The 13682-nt window shown below is 40.1% G+C and overlaps 1 protein-coding gene across 9 annotated transcripts in view; it reads right to left on the reverse strand.

Annotated features, from left to right (window-relative positions):
- The window catches only part of EYA2 (EYA transcriptional coactivator and phosphatase 2), an 89425-nt gene that overhangs the window by 19781 nt on the left and 55962 nt on the right, over positions 1 to 13682 (reverse strand). For all 9 annotated transcript variants that reach the window (XM_030503301.1, XM_030503302.1, XM_030503298.1 and 6 more), the window contains 4 exons: positions 11058 to 11125; positions 8954 to 9131; positions 7208 to 7335; positions 6617 to 6700 (listed from right to left, as the gene is read on the reverse strand). In XM_030503301.1, the coding sequence (XP_030359161.1) occupies positions 6617 to 6700; positions 7208 to 7335; positions 8954 to 9131; positions 11058 to 11125 (458 nt within the window). The remainder of the gene's footprint in view (positions 1 to 6616; positions 6701 to 7207; positions 7336 to 8953; positions 9132 to 11057; positions 11126 to 13682) is intronic.

The raw sequence follows: 13682 nt of genomic DNA on the forward strand, positions 1-13682 counted from the left end.
AGAGCACATGGAGACTGAAAAGGTTCTCCTGTCTCTTTAAGTGAACTATGCTTAGGGACAAGCAGTAATGTCTACACTAATTTATCCAGTGTCTGAACCATGAGTTCTAAAATGGATTCTGGTCCTGTGGGAATACTGTACTTAAATACAGGTTAAAAGGTGGGCCATAATGTTTGAGAACAAATGGAAATTATTTTTATTTAGTAATACAAAAGGTTCGTGACCAAAAAATCTACAAATAATTTTTTTTTTACTATACAGGGCATAAGAGGGAGTGAAATTTAAACCAAATATGTCTTCATTCCCTTCTCTTCGACACTGGAAAGTCACTCTATTTCTCTATGCAAGCCTTGATAACTGTGAACAATCCAAAACTCCTGGAAAGCTTGGTGGAAACACATCACTGTGTGTAATCCTCTGCACAACTATGTATTTTGTACATGCAACTTCCTAACACAAGTTATGTCCTTCTGTTTTTCAAACTATTCTTCCCTTAATATCAAGTCACGATTAAGTGATACTGGAAAGCAGGGTCCCTTTGCTCACGCTTGTTTGACAATCCAGCATTGCTTCTGATATATATTTTATGTCAAAATTAATCCTTTAATTCTTCCAAATACCACATGTGCACTTTGCTTAGAAAACCCTCTGCTCTCCTAAGCTCTAGTACAAGAGGTTACATCTACACGAGCTCAGACATCTCCCATGCCCACCATCTAAGCTGTTGTGGATCTGGTTTTGCTGTTTCTCCTGCTGCTTCTCATCAAGAGTACAGATGATAAACACAGATGTTTGCTCCTGAAATACACATTTGAAATAATCAAATGGCTGGAATTATTTACTCCCTTCTCTCCAATAATGAACTAATAATTGATATAGCAGCATGTCTAAAGTAACAGACTTCTTTATTACCTGCAGTGACTGAATGCTTTTTTAATTTAACTTAAAAAGGCATTAAACGCAAGGTTTAGCCTCCAGTGGGTAAAAAAATCTCCAACTTCCTCAGAAAATCCTTTCCAAATTGTATTCATCTTGACTTAATCCATGATCTACTGAGTGAATTAGGCACTATTTGTTTTGAAAATCTATTTTATGGAGTTCCAAAGACTGTGTTTTCCTTAGGAAGGGCTTATTCTGCCTTTCTGACCAGGATGCCTGCTAGCAGCACTCAGCATAGGCCTCTGCAGGTTTTTAACGTCCCAAGGTGCCCCACACATATGACTAACAAAATGTAAATAAACACAGCTGAGCCAGTAAGAAATTGGAAGGTTTTCTCATTAAAGAAATAAAATAAACAGATGTCCTTAAGCACTTTGGCTCATGTTTGTCAAAGGAATGGAAAACTCTCAGATGTTTGAACAGCAGTCGTGATATAAGGCCACATCTCAAGCGAGAGAAGAAGGAAAAAAGCGACGCCATGGCACTTAGAATTAACTAATAGTTCTCAAGGGAGGGCGCTTTTGATTTGAACCTTAGCAACTTCTACAAATAGTTTTTAACAGCCGAGCAATAAAATGGGGTTTTATTCCTTCTCAGTTTGTAAAGTAGTAAAGGACAGATTCAGCCATTAGAAGCATGAATCACCATCAGATTTGATTAAATCCCTATGGTGTTTCAATCAGGTCCTGGCTTTAGGGTCCTGCGAGAGAACAAAGCAGGCAAAAGCACAAACTACTCCGAGCATTCAATGAGAGTAGAAAAAAAGAAGGAAAAAAATCAACCCTAGGGTTTTACAGGGATCTCGAGTAGAGCCAAGCAGGAACTTTTCAATGACTTTTCTTTCTTTTAATTGGAAATTCTAATTCACTTTAAAGAAGAAAACTTTTTGTAAGAATATATAACTGCCAGTGAAACTTTTGAGCAACGAGGTTTCTTAGACCCGCAACATCATTTCTGGTGAGAACAAGATAGTCCAGTTCACAGACAGCCAACATAACAGCAGCTTGACATGCTAGAAAATCGTCTTTACCTCAACTGGGCCAAGCAGCACCTTTTGTTACTCTGTCTAAAAGGTCTTGAGGCCTGGCTGTCATTGGAGGACCCTCTCCTAGTTCTTCACATACCTGTGCCACTGCAAGTCCCTCAGTAGAGAGGCAGAGCCCATGTTTGCACAGGCTGGCAACTTGAGTGCAGGTCTTGCCTCTACCTCACTGATACCTGTCTGCTCCCAACTTCAATAAATCTCACATTGCCACTGCTGAAATGCAAAAGCAATAAACAAATATGGCTATCATATCTAGATCAACCAAATCTCTGCATCAATCAAGCAACTATAAGGCAAACTATGAGGCAAAGTATTTCAGCAAATCCCCACTGAAAGCAGCTGCAGCGGCCACTCCAGGCAAAGCAACCACACAGTCCAGGCTCTGGGACATGGTGTAATACAGACAATCTAAACACATTTCAGTTAAGGTTAACCAAAATCTAGAACATAACTTTGCACGACTCCAACTTACAACTGGGACATAATGTGCTTTATTATTTTTTGCAGTATGTTTTTCTCAATTCAAGATGCTGAACAATCTCAGAAATTGCTGTGCATCTTACAGGGAATTTTATAGATTGTAACTCCCAGGTATCAGCAGACATGGTCAGAGTACTGATAAAGATCTAACACAACTCAAGAATTTAGACTGTTCTATGTATTCAATTCTTTAAGTCAGTGCTAAAGTAAATCCTTTCCATTTGGTTCCAGGATTTCAGAGTAACTTGCACAAAAAGATCAATTTTAACTCCAGATTTTACTTTACTCACAATTCATTTTGACACTAAAATCCCAAGGAGTGTACCAACACAGAACAAGAATTCCCATTCTAGGAACAATACAAAATACTAAGAAAAGGTATTAGCTTCACATATACCCCCCAGCTAGGGAAAACAACACAGCCAGGGCCCCCTTTTTCTTTGCTACTAGTCCTCTGAAAAGCATAAGAATGAATCTGCAATACAAAACTTAACATTTCTCAGGCTGAAAGAGATGTAGATTTGTTTTCTTTAATGCTCTGACAGCACAGATTATGGAACAAACAAATCTCAATCGGGGCAAGGGGAATAGACTCATGATTTTCTTTTTGGCAAGGGAGTACATGCAATCTCCTTTTATTGTGTCTGAATTAATACCATCGAAAGAGTCTGTCTGTACTTTGCTTAGCTGCTTCAAACAAACGGCCAAAGCTCCTTGACTTTTACCCAACTCCTGTGAAACCCCAGCAGCACTGTTACGGATTTCAACTCGTCTCTCCCATTATGTTTTGTCAGTGATTTGGTGCGCAGATCCTTGCAGACACAGTAACGACTACAGCCCTCCTCCTGTTGATTGGGAGCTCTATTATACATGCCTGAAGGGATTAAAAGGACTGCATGGACAGTACATTAAACTATAATGATGGTCTACATCTGTTGTGGTCTCTAGGCACATGGTAAATATTCTGTACCCATACAGTGATCAGAAGCCTGCAGAACAGGTTTCTAAACCTTCCTGAACATAATATCCAGGGTTAACTGCCTATGGAACTTTTTTTCCCCCACCTTTTCTTATCAGAGGGCCTCCTGCTGAGAAACCAAAGGGTGGAGAGATTTCCTTGGGTTTGACAGCTTTGCTGCCCCAATCACTCAGACCGTGACTCCGTCTGTTTGTGCAGGTATGCACCCATTCAACCGCGGGCAGAAAGCAGAGGGAGATGTGTACTTGCAGGCCACTCTGACTGTCACTATAAAGGTTATACTGCAGTGACCATCTGGGAAAGACATTAAGACCAAATGTCTGATGACTGTGTAATCCATGGGATAGAGTAAAGGGTTTGGGCAGAGGCGACAAAAAAGGAGCAACCTAGGCTGGGCTATTCATTCATGCTTCAATTTGGTGGTTTAACTTCTGTTAATGCTGTGAGCAAATTATCTTCTAAACACCTGAGATGAAGTGATGGGCTTTGAGGAGCCCATACCTATGGCAAGGACCATAGAGGTTTTCCCTCAGAAACCAAACACAGAATTTTCGCATGAACTCATGTCAGAAAACATACATTGAGGCATTCATGATTAATAATATTACTACGATTGATAATCCTTTTTGTGAATTCCTCACTCTTTTCCCAAAATCAAGAGTTTTTTGGTCAGTTCCCTATTGCTGCCATCACCAAGGGGCATCATGTGAAACCATTTGAGATTTTGTAGCTAAAGAACACAGGAGTTTAGATCCAAATGTCTGAAGCTATGGTTGATGTTCCTCCTCCCCTCTTCCCAGATAAATCACCCCAGAAAGAGGTGTTATTCTTCAGCTTCATCAATTTTATAGACTAATTCTTTGAGTGCCTTGCACAGCAGCTCTACCAATGCAACAGACAGGAAGACACTGTGACATTAATGTAGGTGAGGGGAATGGTGAAGATCATATAAACTGACAGATCATATAAAACTTTTCTGGAGGAAGACATACAGGACCAAGACCTCCATGTGTGAGATTTAATTCAAAGCACGTGCATGTCCAGTTACAGGCACATGAATGTTTTATGATGAATTATGGACAAAAATAAGATTTTTAGGCCCTGATACTTATTTACTCTGAGATTAACACTTCCTACATTTTTTTAGTAAGAGATTCTGAAACTCTATCAACCTCTGGCTCACTGCTTCACTTGTACTTGATAGTTCAGCTCAATTAAACATTTCTGAATTGTGTTACTATTTAATGGTTCCCAGGACAGCCTGTCTGAGTGTGCTGTACTTCCCTCTTGGTTTAAGGTCTGTTCCAAAGCCCACCAAAGCCTCTGGTTGTCTTTGGATCAAGCCATTAGCCTGTAATACTTTTATAACACAACCATTTCCCTTATAGGAAAGCCCCGAGGAATTTAATACTGATGAAACAAATTAAGAACTACCAAAAAAAAAAAAATCCTTCTAGAGAAGTTTCTCAAAGAGCCTGTTGTAACTTAATAGAAAAGGTGATTAATTCATTTAAAAAAAATTCCTGTTCGTATCATTCTTTACATTTGTATAAAGGAAACGGCTCCCACGGCCAACAGGAACAGCTTGTGGAGACTGCTTTTGATAAACCTTTTCTGGCTCCGCTCCCCAACCCCACTGCATCCCCACACCAGCTCCTCTAGGGATGGCAGCTTCTGCCTTTGTGGCAGCACATCAGCAAGCTCGCAGGTACTGCAGTGGCAAGTACACCTCCATGGACCCATCACACCCCCAGACCATCACCACCTGTCCCCATGCAGCAGATCCCAACTGTGCACCCTCTAAACTTGTGCAGGAGGCAGCAGACGAAGGCATCTGCTTCAGAGGTTTTATGCTAGGACAAAGTCAGCCCATTAAGAGAATTCTCCATATGCATACTGCAGCCCCTACCCAATGCAAAGCATGACCACATAGCAGATCTACACAGCACAAGTTTATGTTTCCTGATCCTGCCTAATTCTTTCTGTTTTTTGCAGGCAGAAGGTTTGAGCTTACACATGTATACCTCAGACTGCTTCCTTCATTACATTCCCTGGGAAAAGTAACTGCTTCAATTACCTTGTACAACATGGGTCTGAATAAATCCCTGCTTGGAAACACGTGCTTGGTTTTCAGAGGGTGCTGTTAGAAGTGTTAGTAGCATTCCAAGTGCTGCAGTAGACTTCCACACCACAAACACCATTTTATATCCTTTACAACTGTGCACATCTAACAGCGAACAATAAATCTATCTTACTAATTACACATTCAGCTTGTTATAACAATCATAAAACAAGTACAGCTGCTAAAGCCATGAAATGATGTCAAATCATATTTCTGCTTTCTAGAGAGATGTCGGGTTATTTTCCAGTCTCCTGATGAAGTTGACTGTTCAAAGCCATGTGTGGAAACAGCTGCCAACTAGGTCATCCACCTTTAATTAGGTAATGATATTGTCTTTTTTTCTACCCATTTAAAAGTGTTTGACATTCTGTAATTCAAAGTGACTTAAGTGTTTATCATAAAAAGCTGCCTTAAGAAGAAACTGAAGCACCTGGTACTAAATCCAAGAGCCAGCATTTTCTCCTTAGCAGCCAAGTTCAGTCTGTTCAGCCACAGAGTTACTTCAAAAAAAAATAAATGGAATTGCCTGCATTTCAAAGGGGGTATCTAAAGTACGGGTGGATAAAGATACAGTTCCTAAAACCCCTTAAAAATGTGAGCTTCAGCAGCCACATGGGAAACAGAGCCAGTATTATTCATGGCAGATGAGCCTGAGCAACACAAAATCTCTCTTAAAAAGTTGTCTGAGATTCATAAGAAAACACTGGTCTAACAAAAAATGTGTTAACTCATTCAGACTAGAGTTAATGCTGTCTGGCTGCTAGATAGGCTCTTTCTTGCAGAAGAGAGACGTTGAAAGAACATCCTGATGTCCCACCTAGCAGCAGCTGAACAATAAAAGCCTTTGAAAAACAAGGGGCTACTCGCAACATGAAAGGGAGGTAAATTAAATTTACACATGTTAGAAGGAAATACCACAGGACATATTTATACAAATATGTCTGAATAAAATCAGCAGCATCTGTTTGCAAAGCTGTCTCATTAGCTGCCCCCACAGTTCCCGACGCAATTTGGCTGGACAAGCAGTAATGCTAAAAGAATTAAATTTTACCTTCCCATATCTGGATGCAAAGGTTCCCGTGAGTAAGGAGTGAAAAATAATTATCGTCTCATCCAAATCCCACACAAACACACGCTGTGATGACAGATGGGGTGGAAAAAAGAAATATAGTTACATATTAAGCAACTGCAAGAATTCGTTCAGTGAGGAAGTATGTCCTGTTGGACTTGAGCTTTTAAAGATCACAAACCTATTTGGAGCACTGACTGTAGATGCTTTGTGAAAGGAGGCAAAATGAAACATGGGGAATTTTGGAATTGTGTGTGCGCTGGTCATCTTGAGTGTCTGCTCTCCTAACAACCACTGAAATCCCCTGTTGCATGTCAAGTCGGGGGAACGAACCAGCAGACTTATAACAAGCCCAAAGGAAAAAAAACCAAAGAACATCTGAAGAATAGTTTGAGATGCTGATAATATAGACATTGAGGAATTATTTTGACTACTGATGTCTGTAGGCTCCAGTTGTATTACTCATTTTATTCTGGTTCTTACAACTCACTAGTCTGATGGTGGGATTTGCTAATAGATGCAACGGTTTATCTTTGCTGGCTTTATTAAGGGAATGTAAATCAAAGTTATTACCTCAATCTCACTGTCAGCAGTAGGGGAAGGATCGTTGCTTCTTTTTGACCGGGCTCGTACCTTGCCATCTGACCCTCTGTGATGTCTGTCTGTTTCTATATCTTTTGCTGGTGTTGTTGAATATTCCCCTGTTATGAAAAAAGAAATTCCATTGTAAACTTGAATTTTGCACTGTATCATTATAATTAGAGCATGAAAACTTTTAATGGAGATCACCAGAAACATTCGGAAAACACAATCAGAAAATCTTGCTCTTTTCAGGTCAATAGCTGACGTTTTTAGAGAAATAACTTCTAACGCCTAAGATTTGTTAAAACAATTCAAAAATCACCAAGACTGTATGGATAAAATTTTAAAATGGATGTATCACTTCAAAAACCTTATCACATTTTTCACTGAAAGAAAATAGCTTGTTGAATTTTACTCCCCGCCCCAAATTAGAAAGCAATAGAAAAGGACACCCAAAACCAGTTCAACTTCTGAAAAAAAATATGTGTTTTAATTTAAAATTTGATGAATGGTTATGATTAAAAATATACTTGCAACATCAACTTTTATTTAAAAATACAGAACTAGCCTCTTTAGACATATTCCATTTCACAGAGGATAATATTTGAGAAAAGACAGTCAAAGGTGAACTTCCCTTGTATAAAGTATCTGTTTTGTTTGGCTTGAGTTTCACAAACCTGTCTGGATTTCACTTACCTTACATTACAAATCCTTTTCAAACATATTTTTCTTTTCACCTTGCTAAGTTGTGGCCTCTCCAGCTTCCTAGAATAATCATATTCTTCTTCAGAGAAGCTTGGATTGTGCCTAACAAGCCTTTCTGAAATCGCCCTTTCTCAAAAAGGCTGAGATAAGATCTAAGGAGCAGAAAATCCTTCAACTGCTTTTAGAGCAATCTGCGATCACTTCTTTTTAAAAAACAATATTAGTTTATTTTTCTTTTAGAGCAACCACAGATGTTCAGATTTGTTTCATAAGTCAGCAGACCTACAATGGGCGTAGACTGTGATCATCCACAAATTATGTGGCGTTTTACATAAATGTTATTGCATGCCAATGAAAACTTTAGTAGGGAAGCGATATCCGAAGATTGTACTTGAACAGCACATTGAGGATCATAATCTGTCAGTAATTCCATAAACCATTTAAGCTTTGAGACTTTAAAAATCAAGTACTCAAAGAGAAGCCACAAATTTTGAAACCTTTATGTGTACAATTCATCTTGAACTTCCAACTCAGACAAACAATTTGTGCTGATTTTTTTAAGAGGGACTTTCTCTCGATGTACTTATTGATGAATGCATATATTACATGTTACTGTAAGAGGGGAATATAAACCACAACAGAGACATGGGCTAAAAAATCATCAGACAAGCAGGAAACTCTGGCACTTTTCCAGAGCATGGCTGTTTGTTTTGAACTCAGTGATACTTTTGTTAGCCCTCAGACCTGATCTGGGTTCTGTATGGAATTGGTTTATCTTTCTGTTCTACCTTTAGAGGAGATCAAACCTCAGAGACTCATGGAAATGACACAGGATGGTTTCAGAGAGCGTGGATGTTCTAATCTTTCCAAAACCCGGTGTTGTACCATGTAAACAGAACTCTTTAAGTGCTAGGAAATCTGATATATCTGTGTAAAAATATGTGTTTTAATACATTCTAATGACAAGGTTCCAGTATTTATGTCTACAGGTGGCTGAGACTGGCAAACTGAAAGCAGAAGAGATGCACCTACCAGACAGCGATTCTGTGCTCTGACTGGTGATATTGTGGGAAGACTCCTGCAGAGAGTAAGTGGAGGTCGGGATGGCTGAGGGGCTGATGCTGTTTGCAGACACATACGGAGAGTTGTAGGAGGAGCTGTAATACTGTGAGTACTGGCTTTGAGGAAAGCTTGGGTATGATGAATATTCCTTTGAGGAGAAAAGAAACATCTAACTTCTGTGTATCTGGATTTATCTTGTAAATGAGTAAGGCACCACAAAGGCCATGTTATCTATGCATGCAGCAGGAATATTTCACTAAAGAACCACATCTCATTCACTTAGGAAATCACATTTCTGCTTCTCTCAAATATACTCCTGTTTTATTATGATCAACTAATCAACAAGAGGTCAGAATTCTGCTTTTTCTATAGGATTTTAGTTATCAGTGCGGACACATTTTGTATAAGAGTTCAGCAATTTTATGCAAGAGTAAAGTAGGGCAGCTTTTTGAAAAGGGCCATGATGGAACACATTCTCTGTTAATAACAGAACACCTAAGAAATCAGAAGAACAGAATGAATAACTGGGTAAGGAAAGGAGCAAAACTGTCTGCATTTTCCCATGAACAGCAACACTTCCTGATCAGACATTAGAATAGGCTACAAAAATGAAGAAAAAAAGAAGTAGCAACTGTTTTGCAGCAATGTTCACAGTTGAGTTTGTCCAACTATCTCAGCAATAACTAAATGCCTGACTACTCTTTCCTACCTACAGAAAAACACCTAAAAATACAGGGTGGAAGTGACCTTGGGGAGCTGAGGTATCATAGATCCCTTTGTCTTTATTTTAAACCTCTCAAACAAACTTCCTGCCATTATCCTCATATGTATGGGGGTTCTTTTTGTGAGAAGCAGGACACTGGAATAGATTAGAAATCTTCTCTCTGGACAATTAAAACATAAAAGGTTTAATCTGGTTGTGTTTTAACTGCAACTCCTGCTCTTGTCCACCTATTTGCTTTTTCAGATAGAGAACTGTGTTCATGCTCTAGGGATTGTCTTTCAGCAGAAGGTTTTTATTTCCTCAGAAATGCTAATTAGTCTCTGGTATTAAATAAAACTAAATAATAAATAGTCTTTAGAAAGACTAAAAGCACTTTCCTCCTTAACAGCTTACATCTTTGTCTGTGACAGCTATTTCATTAACTTTCAGTCACCAGGGAGCTCTCAAGAATAAAGACTCAAGTTGTCATAAGAGCAATTAAACTGAAAAAGAAATGAGAGAATTTCATTGTTTTCTCTTAAGGAATATAACAAAACAATGAAAACAGCCCAATTATTTTTCCCTTTTTTAGGTAACCTCCATACTTCAATCAAATGCACTTCTATCAGCAAATGCTGATGTTTTTAGCCAAAACTGAAGTAATAAAGAACTTGCCCCCTGTTGTCATTAAAAATACAAGTCAACCATCATCTTCCAAACAAGGAATTGAAATTACTGGCAACCAAAACACATTTTCTGGGACAGTCTACTCATTTGTTTGGTCCAATCAAAACCAGCCATTTGCTACTGAAAAACATCTGTCTTGTGTATATATGCATGCTGTTTATTTATACACACACATTTATCAGGGTATCTGAAGCATGAAGCCCACAGACAGGTGTATTCTCAAAGAAGGAAGCGCACAGACAGCTCAGATGGCTCAATATTCATCACAGCCTGCCAACACTCTTTCAAATTGTTCATATTTATTACACAGTGCCAAGACAGCAGACGACAGGATCCTGGAAGCAGAGCTCTCTGCAGAGGATGGAAAACATATCTGAAAGTTGTAAGATGGCAGAGGAATGATGAAACTCTTGGCACTGCTACAGCAGCACAGCAGAGATTGCCAGGGCATCCTCCTCCTGCAAGGACTGAACTCTGTGTATTGATACACATGTCTTAAAATTAATTAAGATATCTAGAAGTCCTGGACAGGCCACAGGAGTAGAGCAGAATGGTGTTCAGCAGAATGCAAGGCAATGCCTTCCTTAAATATATGTAAATACCAGAATAATCTTTGTGATCTACAAATATTCCAAGTGTTTAAAATAAGTGCCAAGGTTGCCAATATTAAATGCTGAACCATACCTGATGCACAGCACTGAATCCTGCAGAATTTGTCAGGCCATTAGCTCCCTGGTAAATCCCTGTTGTGCCTAAGGGGAAGAAAACCATGGTCATAAAACACACCAGCAATCAAAGTAACAGGATATATTAATACAAATAATTTCCAACAGGAAGTAAAGTACTGGCTCAATAGAAAAAAGTATATCACAAATCTTGACAATTGCAGGCTGTAAAGACTTCGGGCTATTACTGAAGTCTGCTAACTGAAAGGCATTCAAAGACAACCATTACATACACTAAACCAAACACTGCCAGAGCTAGGAAACAAAACTGGAAAACAAGGATTCAACCCAAATTTAAAATTTAGTTACTTTTTTCAATAAATAATGGAAGAGTATTTTTTATCATCTTCTGTAAGAAACTCCTTCAGATTATGCATACAACCATGCACACACTCCTTGATTCCAGGTATGTCCTGGAATCTGTCCTTATGTCCTTTGTTCCCTGTGTTGATATCCCAAATGTGAGAACAATATTGCTGATATTTCTGGGACCGCAGGGAGAAAAACCATTGCTTCATCCTACAACATCAGGAAGAGAAAGGATGGCCATGTGAGTTTTACATGGTTCTGTTCCGAATGAAGCAGCTTATAGCTAGCCAGGCCTCCTTAGCTGGAGGAAGGATTAATACAAAAATTTTATGGGTGGAGAAGTAAAGGTTCAGAGAAGATCTACAGGTACAGTCCTCCTCTGCCTCCCATCAGGAAAGCGGTAGGAGAGCTGCAAGCTTCCCATCCCCTGCATACTGCACCCCTGGCAAGTTCTAGCCTTGATTTAACTTCAGTCTATGCTGCTTTTATTTCAAACTTTTCCATTTCACACGGGTGGGGAACTTCCTCTTAAGTTTGTGTGGTTTGATGAGAATCTATACCAAAAGTCTTCTTCCAGTGTTTCACAACAGTGCTTGCTCCAAGGGCTGGCTGTTCATACACAGGAGGCAAAAGCTGGACTATGTCAGATTCCATCCTAATGGAAGGTGGTGGGCTCCAAAGAGCACTCAGCCCCACTACATCTGCAGTGAAAGAGGTATGATTGTGGTGCTGCATGGCCACAGCGGGCTCTTGTCTGGGCTTCATTTTGTCACCTCGACGTACCAGGAGACCAAGCTCTAATTAGGCACTCAGCTTTTTTTTCTTTCCTGGTTTCTTACCATATGAATGACTTTGAGCAGTCCTGTTTTAACCATATGACACTCTGCATGTCTTCATGTGGCAACCTTTCTCCCAAAATCCACTTGCTTGTTTTTATTTTAAGACGCCAGCTTAGCTAGGGAATGGACAGCTGAACAAACTCCACTCTGCCAAGTGCAGCTACAAAGCACATGCACTGAGAAATAGATCTCAAGCCAAAAAGAAAAAAGAGGGAGGACTCTGCCCTCCAGAACTAACTGGCTGCCACATGCAGTCCTTAAAAAGAAAAGGGCAGAGAAGGGGAAAAGAGGGTGCAGGTGACTGCCAGGCACCTGGGGGTCTGGGTCTCCCCGAGTCCCCTGCACATGCTGGCGGGTGGGTTCGGATGATGCATCCTCCTGGCACACACCCTTCGGAGGCAGCTCTGGGTGGATCAGTATCCAATCCCTCCTCCTCCCCACAACCCATACAGGGAGACTGCCCAGAGCAGCATCCCAAAGACAGCCATGCATTCAGCTATTGGCATTTCCCCATCTCCCACCCACACTAGGCTTTGCTTTCTGCAGTTTTTCAAGAAGTCACGAGTATGCGGCAGGATGAATATATTCCTGTGGTAACTAAGCACTTCTCACCACTGTGAAGGGGAGTAATAGAGCCCCAGTGCTTACAGGCAAAAACAACTTTCACAGAACACAAAACAGCTCTTGTACACCAGATCTCAAAACAATACAGGGGGGAATTTTTGATCTAACTGTCATTTAGAAACAATCCATCATCCTTTATTAAAGCTGTCAAGAGAGGGATGAGTTACCTCCAGGGACTCACACTTTATGTGTAAATTGTGATGAGAACAAGTTTATTGCTGTGCTATCTGCACATGATACCATAGCCTCCTGGTTTCCAAACAATCAGAGAGAAGTATAAAAAGGAGAGATGTGCACAGCTGAAGTGAACTTACTGCGAGCTGTGTACCAGCCATGCAGAGCGAGTGTGTCCACACACACAGAGGGCAGGAATGTGAGCAGGGAGAAGAGAGTAGAAACAGAGTGGTTGAGGTGATGGGGAACAACTCATGCTCCATAGCTTCCACAGTCCAACGTGACTAGACCTTAAGTAGTGGGTTTTACACTGGTTTTAGAGAATATATTTTTACCATTTTAGCTGAGCTACTCCAGATGAATTTCAGGTGTCCCTACAGGCTGCTGCAGCCTGGCTCCCTCTGCCCAGGGGATTTTCAAAAGTAAGGACTGTGGTGCAAAGACAGAAACTAAACTTACCCATTTTTTACCTGCATAGTTAAATACTTTGTGCTTCAGATTGGTATTTTCAACAACCTGAAGTTCAACAAGCCAAGGAAAGATTTTGGCAACTCAGGATTTTCACTTATTCTGGCCCCTGTCATTGTGCCCTGACCAAGTAGTAGTACCATTTGAGCAGTTTGTCTAAACTGAGATCA

This window comes from Strigops habroptila, chromosome 13 (genome assembly GCF_004027225.2).
Source record: "Strigops habroptila isolate Jane chromosome 13, bStrHab1.2.pri, whole genome shotgun sequence".
NCBI lineage: Eukaryota > Metazoa > Chordata > Aves > Psittaciformes > Psittacidae > Strigops > Strigops habroptila.